Source organism: Meles meles, chromosome 8 (genome assembly GCF_922984935.1).
Source record: "Meles meles chromosome 8, mMelMel3.1 paternal haplotype, whole genome shotgun sequence".
Taxonomy (NCBI): Eukaryota; Metazoa; Chordata; class Mammalia; order Carnivora; family Mustelidae; genus Meles; species Meles meles.
The window spans coordinates 118,900,672-118,922,375 of NC_060073.1; the positions used below are offsets into that span (position 1 = coordinate 118,900,672).

Here is a 21,704-nt window from a genome sequence, read left to right on the forward strand (position 1 = left end):
TCTGCCTTTCTGGAAGAACGGGTCTGAATATACATCTGTTTGACCATATTACACACGCCGAGACATTAATTACCTAAAACTATATAAAGTGATGAAAGTTCAGAAACTTGATTTCGTTGTTCTCACAATGTAGTTTTAGTGGGGAAAAATCCAGAACACCACACCAGTGACATTGTGTGAGTTCATCCTGCCCTGGTATGTACCTGACGCTCAGTTTAGCGATGACTACAGTACAAACCTTCATTTTGTCGTTCTTACATAATGCGACCCCCTTCAAAGAAGTGTCTACTTTAAAAATCACGAGTCGAAGAAGAGGTGCCCCAGGGCAGGGCCCAGCACTGTTGCAGCAGGTCTGTCAGGACACTGGACATTCCTGGTTTTAGGTACTTGAGAGAACTTGAAGAAACCTAACTCCCAGGAGAAAGCACTTATGAATTTCAGAGTTTCAGCAAAGAATATGTGGATAGCAGAAGAAGAGGCCTTTCAGTACATACCCAAGGCTTTCTTCCATTACAGAGGTGTGTAAGCCATGGGGTAGAAACAAGTTTTCCTGTGCGAGTCTGAATATACAGATGGACAATGGCCAGATCCTATATAAACAGAATTTGGACCCACAATCCGTGGCAACCTGCCCAGGAAACCAATTCCCTTTCTACACTAAACAGCTCAGGAAGGCAGCCTGCTCTAAGTCTGACTTGCTGGAAGCCAGATTGTGATCTCTAGTAACAACCCAGGACACCAAACAGTAACTTCTGTGGCAGTATAAGGGAACATAAGTTCCAAACATGGTGGCCGGTGCTGTAATGGGCTATCTTATTTTACCTAAGAGTAGGAATTTTTTCCCTTAAATTGTACAACTACGACTAGAAGAATGAAACTTGACCATTCTCTTACACCATACACAAAGATAAACTTGAAATGGATAAAAGATCTCAACATGAGACAGGAATCCATCAGAATCCTAGAGGAGAACATAGGCAGTAACCTCTTCGATATCAGCCACAGCAACTTCTTTCAAGATATGTCTCCAGAGGCAAAGGAAACAGAAGCGAAAATGAACTTTGGGGACTTCATCAAGATCAAAGCTTCTTCACAGCAAAGGAAACAGTCAACAAAACAAAGAGGGAACCTACGGAATGGGAGAAGATATTTGCAAATAACACTACAGACAAAGGGCTGATATCCAAGATCTATAAAGATCTCCTCAGGGGCGCCTGGGTGGCTCAGCGGGTTAAGCTGCTGCCTTCGGCTCAGGTCATGATCTCGAGGTCCTGGGATCGAGTCCTGCATTGGGCTCTCTGCTCAGCAGGGAGCCTGCTTCCCTCTCTATCTCTCTGCCTGCCTCTATTTCTACTTGTGATCTCTCTGTGTCAAATAAATAAATAAAAATCTTTAAAAAAAAAAGATCTCCTCAAACTCCACACACACAAAACAGATAATCATGTCAAAAAAATGGGCAGAAGACATGAACAGACACTTCTCCAAAGAAGACATACAAATGGTCAACAGACACATGAAAAAATGTTCATCATCATTAGCCATCAGGGAGATTCAAATCAAAACCACATTGAGATACCACCTTACACCAGTTAGAATGGCCAAAATCAACAAGACCCTAAACAACGTGTGTTGGCGAGGATGTGGAGAAAGGGGAACCCTCTTACACTGTTGGTGGGAATGCAAGTTGCAGCCACTTTGGAGAACAGTGTGGAGATTCCTTAAGAAATTAAAAATAGAGCTTCCCTATGACCCTGCAATTGCACCACTGGGTATTTACACCTAAGATAGAGATGTAGTGAAAAGAAGGGCCATCTGTTCCCCAATGTTTATAGCAGCAATGGCCAAGGTCACCAAACTGTGGAAAGAACCAAGATGCCCATCAACGGATGAATAGATAAGGAAGATGTGGTCCATATACACGATGGAGTATTATGCCTCCACATAGGCATATAGAAAGGATGAATACGCAACTTTTCTATCAACATGGACGGGACTGGAGGGGATTATACTGAGTGAAATAAGTCAAGCAGAGAAAGATAATTATCACATGGTTTCACTTACTTGTGGAGCATAAGGAATAACATGGAGGACACTGGGAGATGGAGAGAAGAAGTGAGTTGGGAGAAATTGGAGGGGGAGATTAACCATGAGAGACTGTGGACTCCAAGAAATAAACTGGGGATTTTGGAGGGGAGAGAGATAGGGGGTTGGGAGAGCCCGGTGGTTGGTATTAAGGAGGGCACAGATTGCACGGAGCACGGATTGTATGGAGCACAGATTGCATGGTGTGGTGCATAAACAATGAATCTTGGAACACTGAAAAAATAAAATTAAATTTAAAAAAAATTTAAAAAAAGGAATGAGCTATCAAACCATGATAAGATACAGAGACTTAAATGCATACGACTAAGTGAAAGAAGCCAGTCCGAAGGCTATATACTGTGTTTTCAACTATATGATGTTCTGGGAATGGCACAACCATGGGGACAGTAAAAAGACGAGCAGTTGCCCGGGGTTGGGGGAGGAAAGGGAGCACAGAGGGTTCTTAGGGCTGTGAAGGTGTCGTGTATGGTATCATCAGGATAGACACAGGTCATCATCCACTTGTCCAGACCTCTGCTGTACAGCACCAAGAGTGGGCCCCGTGTCAGTAAGTGATGGGCTTGGAGTGACAGGGATATGTCAGTGTGGGTTCACCAGTTGTGACGAAGGTACTACTCTGAGCGGGGAGGTTCATACTGGGGGGCTATGTATGTGTGGGGGCAGGGGGTACGAGGAAAATTTCTGTACCTACCCTCCATTTTGCTACGAAACCACGCTATACTGAAAGAATAAAGCCTTTTCTAAAAAGTTAATGTGGGCAAATGCTGTCATTGTTGTCCATAGTGACACATGGATAGGGCCACTCGAAGGGCAACCACTCGGGTGTGCTTTAATTTATGGTCCAAAATCGAAATTTGAAAATTATCTGCCTCTATATTTTTACTTATCTCTACAATAAACATTTCCTTTAGAAGGAAAACAAAAACGACCCGGGCCGGTCGTCATTGAAGCAAGCCCGCCCAGCCTCGCACATGCAATGAGAAGAAACCCAACAGCTGTGACATTGAAGACAAAGTCTCCAGCTTTCAAACGAATTACTCTGCAGCTTCTGGGGCTGGTGAAGTGTACTGGAAAAGATCTGATGGCCCATCTGTGTCTTAGGAAACCTCAGGAACTCTGGTAATCGGAAAGAACAAGAAAGAGACTTTGCTCCTCACGTGTGCCCAGGCACCAGGACTCCTGCTTTCTAGCACTTTCTGCCCACTAGACAATGCTGAAGCCATGTTTCTACTGGGGGGGGGGTGTTGATTTGGAAAGAGAGAAAAAACAACCTGTGACCTGTTTCATACCTATCCGAGGCACGTCCCGCAGGAGAAGTCAACAAAGGATGTGCTCAGACACGGGGGAGCCAGCCCCGGAAGAAAATGACGTAAGAGCATACTATTGCCAACGGACTCAAAATGAACATTTCCAGAATGTATAGGGCAGGCCCTAAGAAGTGGAACAGAGCTGTCTTTCCACAGTGTGCCTGACAAGTCCATTTCCCGCGGAGCGCCGGCTTGCAGGAGAGCTCGGTGCTCTGGGATCGTTCCTGCCCCATGCTGCTGCTCCCGCCGGGCCCCCTTCCGGGCCCACGGTGACCCTCACATCAGAAAACGTGCTTCTCGAGCGACACTTTGTACAATCAGATGGAACATGCCGCCTGTTGGAGAGCCACGAGAAACCTTAATTCGTGTTCCTCCGTTTGCACAATCACGATTCCTCTGCCAAGAATATTACAAAATGCTCTCCTTCTTTCCATAATATCAGAGTTGCCCGGAGCCACACAAAGCCCGTTGCCACCACCGAGGAATGTCAGGGATGGATTGCGACATTTTTACCACTCCTGTTGAGTGATCTGAGTCATGATGTGCTCATAAATGAAAGAAGACCGAGCCATCCACGTGCTCAGATTATCTGTTCCTAATTCCCTCTTCTGTTCTGGTTCACCTTCCAGCTAAGATGTTTGGACGTTTCTGCGGCAAACAGTCATGAAGATTAGCATATGGGGTAGGATTTCAACGATGAAAAACATGTATTAAAAAAAAACCTGTAAGCTACATCAGAAACTAATGATGTACTATATGGTAGCTAACTTAAGATAATAAAAAATTTAAAAAATAAAAAAAATAAAAATGAAAAAAATGAAAAATAATTTGAGAAATGTAAAAAACGTGTAAGCAATATGTTTTATCCTATGATTCAAAGAGGATATATTGCCTGAGTAGTACTCCTCTCTGGCTGGGGAGATTCAAAATTGTGGAAAAACAGATGCACTTTTGTAATTTCCCCTAATCACTGCAATGTAACAAAAGTAAAAATTAGAAGGAAGCACAGTGAAGTGCTAATCATGTTTTCCTCCTTGTGTCATGACTATTTATGACTTCTTTTCTACCTTCTACTTTTTTCTATATTCTGTATTTTCCTATACTAAAACTATGAAGCTTTACTGAAATATATAAAACTTTATTTAAAACATAGTGTAAAAACATGACTTTCCATCACCAACAGAATAAACGAAACATCTGAGCCAGAGACTAGCGGGTTTTCACGAATGAGTTTCAACCTGTCTGCCCACGACTTCATTTCTCATGTTTTGTCACTCCTCTCCACGCACATTTTACTTCAATAGGAAATGAATTCTGTCATTCTCCTAAGACATTCAGCTTTCTTGACTCTGCGTCAGCGTTCATGCTGTTCCTGCTTTGCCCTCCACATCCACACCTCGGTGGCCTGTCCTGCAGGGACACCTTCCCTCCGCAGAGCACCAGTCCAGCCCCTCTCTCCACTCCCTGAGCATGCCCTGCCCTGCGGGACGGCACCCTTCCTGTCTTCCTTCCCTCCTGCCTGCGCTTTATCCTTCCTCCTTCCTTCCTCCTTTTAAAGAGTCACTGGGTCCTGTCCCTCCACGTTTCTCCATTACTTGTGGTCTCCAAGCGTTCACTCTCGGTTTGGAGAGGCGAGGATTCGAAGACAGAGACTCAGATGCCGGAGAAAGGAGCGCATCGCCGAGGTGGAGGGCGCCCGTGTTACCTCGTCGCATCAGTCCTGGAGGAGCGTGACCAGTGGAGACAAATGGGGGAGGTTGTCAGAGAGGATGTGACTTGGACCGATGCCGGTTCTTGAGTCCACGCCTGATTCCCATGTGTCTAAGTTTACTGCCATGTCTCAGAGCCCTGTGGGTCAGCTCTGCACATCCAGCCCTTCTCTGGCTCTGCTGTGGCTCAGCCGTGTGACAAATTCTGCGGGACGGTCCTTCTCGTCTCTGTGCTGGAATAGCCCAAGATTTTCCCCAGTGTCCACAGATCCCCTCTGTGTTTGCTGTAGTTATTCTCGTTCTCTTCCTTCTCTCTTCTGCTAAGCTGCTCTGTAATCTACCTGTTCTCCCTCACAAATGCATTGCCTTTTATTTACTTACTTACTTACTTATTTAGTGTATAGTAGGTACATCTATTGTTCAAGTTAGTATGATCCAAAAATAGCACAGGATGAGAGTATGCAAAGATAACACAGATTCATTGACAGTCTTTTACTTCGTATCTTAGGGCTTATGAGTTTCAAAACTAAAATACTCAAAAAAATAATACGTGAGTCATTGATATTATTTAACAACACCCAGACTTTCAATGTAATGAACATGGACTTATATCAACATGCAAAATAAATAAATAAAAGTAAATAGATATCTCCAAGAAGAGTGTTCCAAGTTCAGAAACCCTAAGATACAATGCATTGTCTTTTAAAATTTAATCTACGAAATGCAAATCGTCTCTCATGCATTGTTGCTCCATGCTGCCGTCTGAGAATTTTACGGACATGGGGATGAGGGATAGGTGTAGACAAGCCTTCAATTTATTCTCCATTAGACACACTTGAGATGGTCTCTTGAATCTTTTTCAAAGGCAAGAAAAGGGAAAAAATTCAGTTAATAGGGTATTTGGTAAGATCTGGGGATTTAGAAACATCTCCATGATTCATGAGGTTTTTTTGACTTTTCATTCGCCTCTTTGACTTTTCCTGGGAAACTTTCATTCATAATTAGTAGATTATTAATTCTTTAAGCAATACTAGGGTGTGTGGTTTATGCCGGGTGCCATGTTCACCATTAGGAGCACGGGGAGAATTGAGAATTTACGGCGAGGGAGGGGGACATCGCACTCCAGCTCAGCGTGGACAGTCTGTACAAGGCAGTCCGAGGTGGCGCTGAGAAACAAATAATGTCTCTTCCTGAGGCTCGACACTTCCAGAAAAGCCCGCCTATATTCCAGGAGCAACAACATGGCCCATTTTGCCAGTTGTGTTTGAACGTCTGGGAAAATAAACATGTTATCTGTAATGTTTCCCTCTGAACTTGAAATATGTTTTATCAGTCATGATCCTAGAGAAAATGTTCGCAGGAAAAACCTTAATCCAGAAGGAACTGAGCGCGTGGTCCCTAGCGACTTCTGCCTCCGGCCATCGAGCCTTCCCCGAACTCACACCCGGTCCCGGCCCTGTTTCCGCTCTGCCCCCTTGGCTACCCTCACATCAGGATGGACAAGCATTTCCCCCTTGATTTCAATTGACACAAGACCCAAAATCTTTCCCCTAAAGGAACGAGATGTCTTTAGATAGAATCTCGTCTAAACACAGATGCTTACCCCTGACACACAGCCCCAGCCTTCAGACAACTGGTCACCTCCGGGCACAGACCTCTCACTGCACCTGTGACGCGTGCTGGATGAGATCTCTCTGGTGTTTATTCAGAACGTACAAAGATACCGTGAAAGAAGGAAAATGCACAAGAAATGCAAAGGCAGGGAACCAAACTTACACTTATTAAGTGTTCATTTTTCTTCATCGTTTCACTGACTTTCTCACTCCCAGGTGTTCTGCTCTTTAGCAAACAAATAAGCAAAGAAAAAAACGAAGCGTGGTGGCGAATTAAAAATGTTCACTTTTAAGACGTTTCATAAGTGTAGACTTGGCTCTTTCCAATTTAATTTCTTTCTCTTTTTCTGCTCTGTTTTTCTAAGGGTAAGGGAAGCGAGGTCAGTGAGGAAGAGGGGCAGGTGGCAGGAGGATGGTAAAACGTTCAGCCGAGTTCCCTGCCCTGTGGGTGTCCGCAGCGCTTGGTGGGACCGTCCCGAGAACAGGAAGGGAGCAGAAGGGAGGAGAGCGGAAGGGAAGAAGAGAGAAGAGAAAACAGGTAAGCACCCTGGGGAAGACAATTAAGGGTGGATTTTGTTTTAAAGTTCAAACTTCACCCACAATCTCGGTGGCTCAGTCGTTAAGCCTCTGCCTTGGGTGGGTCATGATCGCAGGGTCCTGGGATGGAGCCCTGCATCAGGCACCCTGCTCCGTGGTAAACCTGCCTCCCTCCTCCTTCTGCCGCTCCCCTTCCTCTCTCTTTTTCTGTTTCTCTCGCAAATAAATAAATCTTAAAAAAAAAAGAAGAAGAAGTTCAAAATATCTACGATGTGGATATGAGGGAGGAGGGAGAGGGGTGGAACGACAGTGAGAAGAGCGGCGGGGACGATGACGGAGAAGTCGGTCCTGGCATGCGGCGCTTCGTTCCTACCCCAGCCGGTTCGCGGGGGCGGTCCTGGCAGGTCTGCTGCCCGCTCGCAGGTTGGGACAGAAGGAAGACGAGCCGGAGGAGAAGGGGTACCCCTCCTCCCTCGCAGTCTTTGTTCTGGCCTGCCTGTGAGCCTTCTCCTAACAAAGCCAACCAGAAACCAGTAACACAGACTTCAAGTCAAAGACTCAAAACACAGACTCTCCCTTCCAACCTTACTCTAGATATCCTTACTTCTGTTATTACAGAACCTAGCAGTTGGACTTGAGCTTGTAAGCACAGCTTGTCATTTACTTACATCTCATTGTATTTGATCTTAAGTCTGTTTTTCTTAAAATAAAACTGCATTTCATATGTTCTAACCAATTTTGACTTTTACCGAGTCAGCCTATTTCTCCTCTCCAATACACAAACATAAATGGTCTAGTAAATTCCGGGCACTTTTTTTTTTCCAGAATAAAAAAAAAAAAATGCCCCAGTTCTCTTCTTACGAAGACAGGAAGCATTTCCTGGAGCTTAATCACTGTTATGATTTGCAAAATTGGAAAGGTTGAGAGAAATTAGTAAAGTAGTTATATCATCCTACTTCAGATTTGGAATTTTTGGACATGGTCCTGCTGTCATTCGGATGAAAGCAATCATGAGTCAAGCTGCGGGCGACCTAACCCACCTCTGTCACCCTATAAAAGTCAGGGCTGCAGAGACCGGACCCAGGAGGAGGTAGGCAGAGAGCACCACGACGACCTAGAGCCAAGAAGAGCCTGTGGAAATGCAGAACCTTCCAGCTCTCCTGTTGCTCTGTGTGGCTGTGTGCTCAGCCTACCCAGCAGACAGGGCTGCAGAAGATGAGGACAGCATGGAACTTGTTCAGGTGACTGGTGACTGCGTCCCTCCCAGGGCTCGCTGGGGCTTGGGGTGCGCGAGTAGCAGGGAGAGAGCGGAATTAAATGTGTCTCCCACTGGGACGTCTAATCCAATGTGCATGTAGCTGGTGTTTTATGTTCCTGGTGTCGTGCCTAGATGCAGCGGTTTGTCCAGCTTTTTTCTTAGGGCAGGTCCCCATGAGACGCATAAAATAGGAAGTCGAGGGAGTTAGTGAATGTGCCTGAAATCCATAATTATGCCCAAGGAAGCCTGTGTGCTCTGTGTTCCTCTTTTAACTTAAAAGGAGAACACAGACATTTATTTTGGTTCTCTGCTTCATTTTCATTGCTTTGGGAGTAGACTAAGCTCCAGAGATTATCTGGCTACAAAGACAGAACAGAAGCGAGGAGGAGTCTTTAACTGAGAGTTGAGCTGAATAGGACACTCATTCTGATTTCTGCAAGCCAGACAGGTACTGCAGACAGTTTGAGTCAGCAGCTGCCATTTACAATGAAAGGCTAAAAATCAAAGTATGACATGAAAACTTTACTTAATATCCCATTAGCAATACCTGGAAAAATACTACAAACTTGCAAAAGATACAAAACCGTTTGTTAGAAGAAGGGACCGTGGTCCCGTCGTTGAGAAAATCCGAGAAATGCAGAAGTTCCTCGGGTTGGAGGTGACGGGGAAGCCGGACGCGGACACTCTGGAGATGATGCGTAAGCCCAGGTGTGGCGTTCCCGACGTTGGCGACTTCACCACCTTCCCTGGCATGCCCAAGTGGGGCAAAACCCACCTTACCTACAGGTAAAGGGTCCAAAGAGGTTTTCAACACTACCCAGATTTTACTAATGACAGGAGAAATTACTAATTAGTAAAGAAAGTAAAGAAATTTACTAATCACAGGAGAAACTAGCATCTTCTTCAATTTTTCTCTTGAAGGGTTATGAATTACACACCCGATCTGCCAAGAGACGCTGTTGATTCTGCCGTTGAGAAAGCCCTGAGCCTCTGGCAGGAGGTGACCCCACTGACCTTCTCCAGGGCTGAGGACGGAGAGGCTGACATAAAGATCTCCTTCGCAGTTAGAGGTAAAACAAAGAAACAAAAAAAAACCCACAAAAAGCATGAAATGCATCCATTTATCTAGTTGCTGTTGGGGGAGGGTGTTCCAAGGAGATCCGAATTACCTATCTCTCCAATAAACACACTTTCTCTGTTAGATCATGGAGACTTTAGCCCTTTCGATGGACCTGGAAATGTTTTGGCTCATGCCTACCCGCCCGGACCTGGCATTTTTGGAGACGCCCACTTTGATGACGATGAACAATGGACAAGGGACACTTCAGGTTGGTGACACATTGCTCAGAATGACGTTGGTGGGGGTTTTCTTTAGATTTAGAAAATTCTTAATAGTTCAGAATCTTCAAGAAGTGGGGTGTTCCATATTTCCTGAATGGCTCGAGAATTAGTAGAACGTATTTTTGTTTTAACCATTTTTCAGGTGTCTGAAAAGTTTATTCTCTGTCCTGTAAGCACAGTGTGGGGACATCAGTATTTGATGACTACGTTTCTAGTGTGAGCTCAGGACCATCCTTGAGAAAACTCTCTCATTATATTGAGTTGCAGATACCCGAGGGACGGTGCCCTGGATATTGCTTGTATCCAACTGGGGGATGTTTCTTTTTTACTCTTCAAAAGGGAGATGCGAGTTAAATTTCAGAAACTGAGGTTCCTTTTTAGATTTTCTTCGTAAATTGGCATTTTACTATCTCTAGGTTAACGAGAGTTTCTATAGACTTGTTCTGAAGGAAAGCGCTTGCCCCCTAATACAGTGTCCAGAGTTTTTAGGTGGAAGACTGTTTCTCAGTTCTTAACTGTATACTTTGAGGATTGGCTTCCAAAGTTCTCAAAAAATTGGCTAAAACAAATAAGACTGCTTCTGAAATTCACCGGGGTTTATAATCGAATCGCAAACAGAACCTCCGTAGGGAGTATGAGTGTGAAGTTGGTGCTCGGTAAATTTCTTGGATTCTACTGAATTAACAACTTCTTCCTGTGAAGTCTCTAATGAGGACTGTACTAGGATCACAAGTTACACAAATGACACTTGCAAAAGTAAATTTAGCGTGTCAGATATAATTACCCGATGACTTCCAGTTTTCAGTATTCTGGGTTATTTTTAATAATGTGAAGGAAAAAAGTATGACTATAGCCAGTGTATGTGCTGCACAGATCTCTCTCGTGGCAAGCGGTAGCGCGATTAGGCACGCTACCTTTTAGACCAGTCTTGCAAACCCTATGTCAGTGATCCTTGCTAATATCTCCAGACCCAATATGTGCTTAATAGTAAGAATCTCGAGGAGAAAAATTATGCAGGCGGCATTCCAACGGGGAATCGTAGGAGCGTGGTTGTCTCAGGGTTCCAGAATGGAGATGAATAAATTGTGATTCATGTAACCAAGGCCATGACTGGCAAACATTAATATGTTGAAACAGTGTTTAGCTTTTCATTAACAAATGAAGAGAAACATTTATGGATGAGCTACACAAGCGGTTTGGGTCCACTCCAGAGCAGGACAAGGGAGCTGGTTCTCAGCTAGGATCCTGAGACGGGAGAGGGGGGGGTGGGGGAACATGACTGGATATTTTGTCTCAAAGACTGATTTCAAGAAAGAGCCTTGAAAAACACTCGGCCTGCCATGAAGCGCGGGCCCGTTCACCACACACCAGGCAAAGGAAGCCCTGTGTGCCTCCAGGGGGAAAACGAGAACACACAGCTGACCTGTGTGAGGACGTCCATGGATCCGTGGACCAAGTAACCGTTGTTTATGATTTCTTAAATAGGAACCAACTTATTCCTGGTCGCTGCTCATGAACTTGGCCACTCCCTGGGTCTCTTCCACTCAGCCGACCCCCGTGCTCTGATGTACCCAGTCTACAGCGCACAGACAGACCTGGCCCGCTTCCGCCTTTCTCAAGATGACGTGGCCGGCATCCAGTCCCTGTACGGTGAGCGAGGCTGCACACATCAGGCACGGGAGCTTTGCAGGGCCGGTCTTCGGGAGAGCTTAAAAACACGGCACAACGCATTTGCAGTCCCTGTCAAAGCCCGAGAGTGTTGGGAAAGCACTCACGTGGACGATAGCGTCACAGTCCCTCTGTTTGCCTCCCCGCATCTGTTCCCTTCAGGATCTCCCCCTGTCTCCCCGGATGACCCCGTGGCGCCCACGGAATCTGTGCCTTCAGGACCAGGGACCCCAGCCGCGTGCGACCCCGCTTTGTCCTTCGATGCGGTCAGCACTCTGAGGGGAGAAATCCTCTTCTTTAAGGACAGGTGAGACCAGAAGATTCCATTTCCCTCTCTCTTCTTCTGACGTTTGATGTTTAGGAAGGAGAGTGGAGACCTGATGGAGATTTTAAACTCTGAGAGCAAAGCGTTTTCTCTGAGCTTGAAATCACTGAGCTCTCGTGGCCCACCCTCTGCATTTCCCCGAAGCTTCCTGCTCATTTTCAAAGGCTCGATTCGATCCTGTCCTCTCGTGCTTGTCTCTAGTCGCTGTAAGCCACACTTGCTTTTCCAAAGGCTCAGGTCGAACTTCAGAATTAGAGTTTTATCTTTGTTTCCTTTAAAGGTGGCATCAGGGGAGCATTATCCTTAACCAGTTAACTTAGGGCTGCAGACTGTGTCCGTGACAACACGTTCAGGCTGCACACGTGGGAGGGAAGCGAAGAGCCCGTCTCCCTCCCACACCGGCTCCCCGCCGCCACTTTCCATCGAGAACGCATGTAGACACTTCCACAGTCATTCTGGAAATACACCCACACGCACACATACACGCACGCCAGTCTGTCCGTCTGAAAACGTGACCGGCGTTGTGATCCCTGCGCTGGTTTGCATGGGCTGTAGTCACCTTCTCTCTAGATCTTACGCCAGAATCCTCAGGCAGGAGGTCAGGCCGAGCGTCCCAAGAGAAGGAAAGGACGTTTTCCCATTGACAACATGCTGCTTTCTGCCGCCCTCCAGCCCGGCAGCCGAGGAGATGGGGGAGGGTGGATGAGGCCCCGCGGGGAGAAAAACACGCTAAAGGTGAAGGTCTGGTTCTCAATTTTCACTTCCTTTTCTATATATTTCAGGTATTTTTGGCGCAAATCCCTCAGGACACTTGAACCTGGATTTCATTCGATCTCTTCGTTTTGGCCCTCCCTTCCTTCCGGCCTGGACGCCGCGTACGAAGACACTAGCAGGGACACTGTTTTCCTTTTTAAAGGTAATTATGAAACAGTGATTTCTCTGAACCCGTTGAAATAAACCCCTTTGCAGGAAGATTGAATAGACTTCAGTTCTCTCTACTCTGACAACTTGTGTCTCCTTCGTCACTCTAAGTTCTGAAGAAAAAACTGCGTCTGGTGTTATTTTATCTATATTTTGCAGATAATAAAAATGCATGTAGGGATATAAATTGCTCAGAGCTGTAAATTCCCTCTTTGGAGGGAATCAATCCACACTTTTTTGTGAAAAATCCACTTTGAGCTGGGGATTAAATCCTTACTCTGAAACTCAAAGGCTTAACTGTCATAAATTCAGCAAGCCTCCAAATGACTTTTCTCCACAGGAAGTCAGTTCTGGGCCGTGAGAGGGACGGAGGCTCAAGCAGGCTACCCGAAAGGCATCGGCACCCTGGGCTTTCCTGCCACCGTGGGGAAAATTGACGCGGCCCTTTTTGATAAGGAAAAGAAGAAAACGTACTTCTTCGTAGGGGACAAATACTGGGGGTAAGATGGGGTTGGGATGACTTTGTACGGAGTCTCAGCAGGGAAATTATCTTCTTCTTCTGAGGATACCCCCCAGTCACTCTCAGCCCAGCCTCCCCCCCAGTATGGAGGACGGGGACATACTTGCTTTCAAAGGCAGCAGCACTGGTCTCAGGCGGTCCCAGGGGCCTCTGCCTTGGTCCCATCTTGAGCCCGTGAGCCGCAGGCCGGAGCTCCCCCTGCAACCACAACCCCCTGCCAGGACAGCCTCTTCTCGCCTCTGCCCCCCTGCCCCCTGCCAATGCACTCCCTCTTCAAGTCTGGCCTCAAGCCCTACCACCCGGTGGAGCTTCCCGGCTGGACTCCAAAAGCAGATGGGCTCGTGTTTTGTTTTGAAAGAAGCCTTGGGAATCCAGACCACACTTCAGCATTCCTTTCCCGTCCACTCATCGCCTCCCTGGGTGTTTGTCTCATCTTTCCAGCTTTGCTATATGATGCTTCAGGGCCTCCCCTGACTGCACCCACTCATTAGTGCTGTCTTTAAGAGGACGATGAGCAACAGCGGTCCAGGTTCATGGCCAGAACCCAGGACACACAGAGGCTGATGCCTGGGCTGTCTGCCTGACGACTGGGAGGACCAACCAAGTTCCAGCCAAAGAGCCCAAAACACAGTCCCTGTGATTTCCTGGTCTCCGCCATCCCTTTCCCTAGGAGGCTGCTGTCGGAAATCCAATGTGCGGGGTGGGGAGGACAAGCCACATATGGTAGAGAACTTGAAATTCGTATTTGAGATGACTGAGCCAACTCCTCTGTCCGTACCTTCAAGCCTTTGTGACAGGAAGATGGTTAGGGTTCTCTCCATCCGGGCTCGAGAAGTCTGGTAACAGACATCTGCGACGTCCAGACGTGGCCTCTGCCCCGGCAGAGAGACCGTTTTAAGAGCGCGTTTGCAGTCCCATTAAAGTCCCATATTCCTGTAGTGTCTGACAGGCTTGACGTTCGTTTGCGATTCATGGAAAGTTTACTAGAACTCCACAGTAAACCTGACATGACTCAGGGCTTCTGGTCGCGTGACTTCCATGCAATGCCATGCTGTGCTTCTTTTCCCGGGTGCAGATTTGATGAGAACAGACGATCCATGGAGCCAGGCTTCCCCAGGCAAATAGCAGAAGACTTCCCAGGGGTGGACCCAAAGGTCGACGCTGCTTTTGAATCATTTGGTGAGGAGACGCTTGTTTGTTTGGTCACGGGGCACTGGGAACATTCTAGGGTATCAGAGGGACAATTAGATTAATTTGTAATGACAAATTTTCTTTTTTTATAAGACTTATTTATTTACTGGAGAGAGGGAGAGAGTGGGGGAAGGGCAGAGGGAGAGAGAATCCCAAGCCGACTCCGCACTGAGTGCAGAGCCCAATTGGGGCTTGATCCCATGACTGAGATCACGACCTGAGCCGAAACCAAGAGTCGGATGCTTAAGTGACGGAGCCCCTCGGGCGCCCCGTGTAATGACAGGTCTCTCTAAGCAGTTCCTTCCTCTCTCCCCCAAATTGCTACTTACCAATTCCGTGCCAATTCTGTGACGACTTCTAGAACACATTGATGTGACAGGTGGACACTCATCTCTGTTTCATGCACGCAGAAAACAGCAAACTGCTCAGGGTTGCTTCCTTGCACCCGACCTGAGCTCTCAGATCACCCTGCGCACAGAGAAGTCCCCTCCAGCGGTGTGGCCATGTTTCCCTCACCCCCTCCCGCCGTAACTACTGATTCCCAGGGATGTGTCCCTGAGTGGTCAGTCGCTGCCCACACCAGTCAGTTGCAAATCATTGCTTCTTCATGCACCCGGGGGTTTAAACCAGTTGTATCTTTTTCCTGCTCGAGGACAGAGGGGTGTGGCTGGTGGTCCTTATGGGAAGGTGACCTGAGCACCAGGATGGCTGAGCCTTGAAGGGCCCTGGTGTTCTCAAGGGGTTTCCATGCTTCTCCGGGTCCGGAAGGGACCCTCAAGGGAGGAAAGGGAGGAGGACTATTGGGAAGAAAGAAAAGAAAGAGTTCATGGTTTCCAAAGAAGCAGAGAGCGGAGCCTGGCTCCGCCATCAGACAGAGCTGGAAGGTGGTGCTGTCGCTGCGAGGGACCTCGGGCCAGCCCGCGTGCCCCTCCCCCTGCCCACCTGCAGGGCGGACTTAGATGTGTGTCCCTCACGGGACTGTTGAAGGAAGACGTGAGAAAACAACCCCATCAAACGCTTGTTGGAATCCGGCACCCAGTAAAACCCTGCAAACACCAGAATTCTCATCGCCTGGCATTCTGCGTTCTGCGTGTTGCCAAGCTGGTTTGTCTGCAATAGTATCTCACGGGTTCCCTCCTCCGTATTTCCAGGATTTTACTATTTCTTCAGCGGACCTTCCCAGTTGGAGTTTGACCCCAACGCACGGAAAGTCACCCACACCCTGGCGAGTGGCAGCTGGCTGAATTGCTGAGAGGCCGAGAAGCGCCGCACGGGCGCGGGCCGCCGCCGCCGGTCCCGCCCGGAGTCCCCGCGAGCGCAGACGGTCCGTTTCTCCTGCACATGCGGGGACGACGCTCAGGCGACATCTGCGACTTGCCGGCTGCTTCCCACGGAGTCGGGCATGGGGCGAGCCGCTGAGCGGGGGCTGCGTCCCGCGGGCATCCGCGGGGGAGGGGAGAGCGCTGGTGGCCCGGCCGGCGACTGTATATAGACTGTGGACTTGTAATTTAATAAAGAGGATGGCTCAGTTGTGTCGTCACCTTGTTTGTTTTGAGAACAGGTCGTCCCCACGACCTTGGGTGCAGTGGGACCGGATCGGAGGCGGGCCGGGATCCTGGGCCCGAGGTGTCAGGATTCAGGTCTCCACGGTGGTCGCCGCCCCACGGGCTTGTCAGGACCGTAGAGGATGCGCCACGTGCCCTCCACAGGTGTCCTACCAGCCGGTGTCCCTGTTTCCACCGCCCGCACGTCCTGTGTGTTGCTGAGACGCCCGGGAGGAAGACTTAGGCCAGCTGTCCCCGAGCAGGGCAGGCTCGAGAAAACACTGTGACGCAGAGTCTTACGACTGTCGCAGATCACCTCGTTCACACGCTTGCTTTGTCAGGTGGGGGAAATCAAACCTGTTCTTCGTCTCCTCCTCCCACTGACACAGCCCCTCGGCAGGGCCCTCCTGCCTGCCCTCGCAGCAGATCTGCTCACGTCCATGCACACCTGGAAATACCCTCTTGTACTCATTTTCTATTTGTCCGTGCTTGAAGCCCACGGGCAGATGCTGCTGCGAAGAGAGACTCACTGCCCCTAGGTCAGGCGCCCAGCACGGTACCTGCCACCACAGTAAGAGCTCGTTCACGCCCCAACGGGTCCACTTGTTCGAGGGTGATGTACTCATCCTCTTCCAAGCGCCAGGCCAAGGCGTGCTGGGGTGTAGGCATAGGACCCTGCGTGACCCTGTGTGAACGGACACAGCCCCTGCCCTCATCAAGGTCATAGTCAGCAAGAAAGAACGGATGCAAAGGAGCACACACACGTGTGTACGACCGTAAACCTAACGGGTGCTGAGGGGAACCATCGACGTCTTTGGTAGGATAGCAGGACGGTCACCTGCACAGGCTGTGTTAGGACTTCGGAGGGAATGGCCCTGGAGGTTTGGAGGGGACGCCTGGGAACCGGGGGAGGGGATCACAGCTCAGGCAAAAGCAGTCACACTGCAGACTCAGAGGAGAACACAGAAGACAGCAGGACTCGGCGGGGGTTCGAAGAAAGAGGGAAGAGACCGTGCCGTTCCCAGAGAGCCTCCTAGAGCAGGAGGACAGACGTCACCTACGGTGGCAGCACGTGCTAGGCTAGGGGACAGCTTGGAGACAGAGCTTTGTGAGGAAAGGGTGGGAATGGGGAAGAATGGCTGAGGTTTGCCAAGTTTTGAAATGTCCGTGAGATGCCCAACTAGGCCATGAGTGAGTGAGTCTGAACCCAAACACGGTGACACGGAAACTCCGGGGACTGTTCGGTGGGGACTGTCTGCAGCGTGGACACAGGCGGAGTGTTTCCTCGTGCACCTCAAACAAACCCGTGGGGTCTGTCGATCGTACCTCGATTTTTTTAAAGAGAGGAGATACACGTCTGTGAATGGTCAGCACTTAGATCGTCCTTAAAACCGCGAGCACGAAAGAGACCGTGTGGGAGACTGTAAGACGGAACTCCAATCATGGCAGTATTTTGGTCGGAATTGAGCATTTCTTTATTTTAAAAATTCCCTGAATTTATTTGGATTATTCTTCTGCAGGGGTACTAAGTCTGAAAGGTAGAAAACACGGCGAGAAGCCAGTTTTCCTCACGCCTGTCCCCACCAGCTGGTGCCTTTCCTCAGGGCTGGGGCGACAGCCCCGTCCTCATGGAGCTCACGGTCCAGCGAGGACGACCGCGCGCAAATGCAGCCCCCGCCGCCCCGCACACACGCAGACGTTGGCACGTTGCGTCTCCTAAAGTGAGAGCAGCAGCCGCGAGTCAGGCCGCGGTGCCCCCCGCTCTTTCCACTTCAAACACCGTGGCCTCCCCTCCTCGCTAGCGCGGGCGCCGCTCCTCTCTCGGCCACTTTCTCCAAAATACATAGTTCATTTACGCAGTCCCCTACTGGTGGCTTGCGTCGCTGGCTTGTTTCCCCGGGGGCAGAAGTGGAAGTTTCGAGGGACTCGGGGACTCTGCTGCGGTCACGCTGCATGCGGCAGAGTCAGGAGCTGATTTCGTTCTTCCTGGCTCCAAAGACCACGCTCTGATTCTGTCAGCGCGACAGGCAGTACACCAGCGGGACGGCCTTACCTCGCCGAGTCGGGACTCGGTCTGGGCCGGGCGTCGTGCAGTGTCTGCTGCACCACCTCCAGGAGGGCAAGTCCATTCGTGCTCAGTCCGGCAGCTTAACATCCCCACCGCCCCAAGGCCAGGGTTCTCGAATCTGCGTCTGACACCTGGCCTCTCCCGCGCCCCCGTGCTCTCCTCAGTGATGAGGGACAGCGGGGGACCTCCCACCTGCCACTGCTCCTTGCTGCCCTTTCCCCCAAGGCATCTCGTTCCAGAAGGACTGGGGTGTGTGTGTGTGTGTGTGCACTGACCAGCCAGGCACCCACGTTCCCTGACCCCGAGCAGAAGCCGAGCTCCAGGGACCAGCCTTGCAGCCCATGTTGGGGCAAGTCCAGCCGCACGGTGACGTGCTGCTGAATCCCAGCACGATGTTCAAGAACTGGCTGGACTTCTCTTGCCTTGGAAATGCAGAGCACACCCGCGTTACAGGAAGCGCCGTCAGATCGGGGGGTGAGGGGATGAGAGCAGGCGCTGGGAATCAGGGGGGACTGGGCAGGAGACCACCAGAGCGGTGGGTGTCACGCCGATGAGAAAATAAGGAATGAAGACGGTACAGAATCCCCCGTCTCCACAGTCTCAGGAGCCAAATGTTGCACAAGCTGGGCTGTGAGCCCCTGTGAGGAGCGACCGTGGGAAGGACACATGGAAGGCGCTGAAACATCACAGGGATGACTGGAGAGAGCAGCTCTCCCTCACATCGGAGACACTGGCGGGAGCTCATTCTAAGCAAGTGCTTAGCTTGCTAACCTGGGTTTCGGGTAGAATCAATTCAATTCTTGGCTTCGCTATATTAACCAGAGTTTCTTTAATGCCTAGAAATACTCGGTTTGATTTCGAGTCTGCACTAATAGATTTGGATTATTTGGAAGAATTGTCTGTTTTAAAATCATAATTGTAATTTGTGAAGTGTTGATGAAAATATTTGTGAATGCGAATAGTATTAAATGTTTCAGGCTATTTCAAATTTTAACCATGTGACTCCATTAAACATTAGCTAAAGAGCTAATGAAAGTGATTGTCATCATTTTACACACGCTTCCTGGATCACTGACCAGAACAGCATGATGGGAGAGTGGAATGTCACGTCTTAGGAAAGCTTAAGATGTAAGTGTTTTACAAATCGAATGTTAATTATAATACAAGTAAAACTGTGCTAATAAGCATGAAAAATAAAGCTGCCCTCGACATTAAGAAACCCCAGTCCTATTCTAATGCAGAAAGGAAGCAAATAGTTTACATATATATTCTCTCTTTTAATTCTCATTTACAAGGCGGATGGTCTCAAAGCAGTTTGACGACGAGGGTTGCTGTCACTCAGAGGGACTGAGCCCCGTCCCCGTCCTCGGGTCGAGGGGACGGGACGTGCCAGAGCCAGGGGTCTAGGCACTGGCCTGACCCCAGGCTTATGTGCGACCCTCTCTGCGGCCCCCACTCCGAGGGTTGACATGAACTGACCCGCCGAGGTCATTAATGGCAGGAGGAAGGGAGCAACGCGAGGGCCGACAGAGGAAACGGGCAGGAGCTTTGTCGCAGGTCGGCCGGCCTGACCCACGAGGGGCGCAGGGCACAGACACGCAGAAGTCAGACTCGTGACTTGAGCCTTCCTGCAAGCGCTGCTGTTTCCCGTGGAGAGGCAGGGAACGCTAAGCAGACACTGGAAGGCTTCGTGACCATCCAGGCCACAGGCACCAGGCCTCCGGCCAATCCAGGAGTCCTGTCATCGTTCGAGAAAGCTGCTGATGGAGCGTCAGCGACATTCGTCCATTAGGGAATCACCGCAAAACCCGACCCCCCGGGAAGGGACGCGGGGACTCGTAAACGCACTGCGTGTTGCCCCTTCCTGAGGGGCTGAGAGGACTTGTGAGTGAGGTCACGGGGGGATTCCTGAAGGCCTGAAAATATTTTACCGACTTGTCACAGGCCGCCATTCAGTTTCCCTGACAGGTTGCACATCGGAAAGTGACAGTGTAGCCCTTGAACGTCCCCGTGCATCAGCTCCCCCACAAAGCCCTCATCTGTCGTTTGACCGTGCTGCAGGTGTGACTGTCGTGCCCTCAGCCCGCAGCAGCCACGTGACTCGCAGGTTACCTCCCCGTGAGGGAGCGAGAAACGCACGAGGGCAGTCACGGGACCGCCGTCTGCAGGCCACGGAAGGTCAAGATCCTGCGGCGCGGGGAGAGGCGGCGATGCTGCCCACGCCGGGGGCTCCGGCCGGGCGAGACACCGCTGCCTCGGGGCGAACAGGACGGCAGGCCCGGGAGGAGACGTTGGCACATTTCCCTGCGGCTCACCCTTCACAACACGGACCGCGGGAGATAACAGATCAAGATGTTCCCTTCTTAGGACTTGCATTCCCGGGGCAGGCAGATAAGGACCAGAATTATAGACTCTACATACCCTGTACCGCACGAGCGAAGGACACACGCTCTGGAAAAAAAGGGAAAACCGAGAGTTAAGGGAATGGCCCGTGCAGGAGGCCGGGGGCGGGGGGAGGTCGCAGCAGAATCGGCAGGGTCGGCTTTCCTCCCCGGGAGAAGAACGACGACACAGCTTCGGGACACAGCAGTCACTTCCAGCCCCTGGCTGCTCCCTGTCATCTGGGCCGGTCTCCCTTGCCTTGGCACAGTCTGGCCGAGCTTCCTGGGAGCCGTTAGGACGAAGGAGTGGGAAGCCCCATAAGGATCGTAGGGGAACAAGGGGATGCCAGGAGCCGTCTCTAGCTGGCCAGCAAGTAGCCTGACTGAACCAGGGACAATAAATCCGTCGTCCAACTCGCAGTGCTCTTCTGAAAGTCCAGGTGGACCTGGTGCGGGTTCTTGAGGTGCCTTTGCTGGATTGAAACCAGGCCACACCGTGCTCTTGAGATCGAAACTGTCACCAGCAAGACTCCCACTGTCTCCCACCCACCCCCCACTGTCAAGAGGATGTCAACCCCGTCTCTCTAGACCAGCGTGAGCGCCACCGCCGACTCAGAGCTGCGCGGAGGGACCGTGGCGTGTCCGACAGTCACCTCTACCCCACTGTACTGTCCCCGTCCCCGCCCAACAGGAGCACAGGCCTCGTTAGCACACAACGTGTGTGCAGCCGCGTTGCCCAAGGCCGCGTGCACCGCCCTGCGCCCACCTCCGCACACGATGGCCCGGCCCCGTTCTGAACACTCCCCCTAACCCCGCGTCAAAGAAACCCACTGGCCCCGTCGGGGAGATGCAGCTCTGGCAGCCACTCCCTGCCACCTCCTTCCTGCGGCACAGAACGCTTCCTTCGGGGGACCGCTTCACCGCCTGTCCTTGCAGCCTGCCACTCACCAAGGAGGGACCTCGCTGCCCTGGGGGACAGAGCTCCGCGCAGCCGTGAAGTGAGGAGGTGGGAGGGGGTGGGAGGTCTAGAAGCCACTGTTGGAGCCCAGAGGGCTGGGGCGGGAGCAGGTGGGGTCTTGGAGGCCGAATGAGGCTTGTTTTCACTCTGAAGTGGCCTAGCCAGGGCGGGTGTGGACCAGAAGGGCGTCCCCAGCTCCACCCGGCTGCGCTCCCGAGGGGCGAGGGTAGGTGTGCAGACCCGGCCGGGAGGCTCCTGCA

At 50.3% G+C, this 21,704-nt stretch overlaps 2 protein-coding genes across 2 annotated transcripts in view; both read left to right on the forward strand.

Moving 5' to 3' along the window:
• MMP12 (matrix metallopeptidase 12) overlaps positions 1 to 7,225 on the forward strand; it is a 68,100-nt gene extending 60,875 nt beyond the window's left edge. The window contains exon 13 of the mRNA XM_046017791.1: positions 7,098 to 7,225. Coding sequence (XP_045873747.1) covers positions 7,098 to 7,102 — 5 coding nt within the window. The 3' untranslated portion in view covers positions 7,103 to 7,225. The remainder of the gene's footprint in view (positions 1 to 7,097) is intronic.
• On the forward strand, positions 7,147 to 16,006 carry LOC123949988 (stromelysin-1). Its single transcript, XM_046017792.1, has 11 exons — positions 7,147 to 7,270; positions 8,329 to 8,510; positions 9,069 to 9,313; positions 9,449 to 9,597; positions 9,730 to 9,855; positions 11,354 to 11,518; positions 11,699 to 11,843; positions 12,644 to 12,777; positions 13,123 to 13,282; positions 14,378 to 14,481; positions 15,645 to 16,006. Exons 2-11 carry the CDS (start codon positions 8,409 to 8,411, stop codon positions 15,743 to 15,745), a joined length of 1,431 nt encoding a protein of 476 aa, XP_045873748.1. The 5' UTR covers positions 7,147 to 7,270; positions 8,329 to 8,408; the 3' UTR covers positions 15,746 to 16,006.
• The last annotated feature ends 5,698 nt before the right edge of the window (positions 16,007 to 21,704 follow it).

Coding starts and splice junctions, on each gene's coding strand:
- LOC123949988 (XM_046017792.1), top strand. CDS start 8,409: ATGCAGAACCTTCCAGCTCTCCTGTTGCTCTGTGTGGCTGTGTGCTCA. Junction 11,844..12,643: donor ATCCTCTTCTTTAAGGACAG/GTGAGACCAGAA, acceptor TATATATTTCAG/GTATTTTTGGCGCAAATCCC. Junction 14,482..15,644: donor CGCTGCTTTTGAATCATTTG/GTGAGGAGACGC, acceptor CCGTATTTCCAG/GATTTTACTATTTCTTCAGC.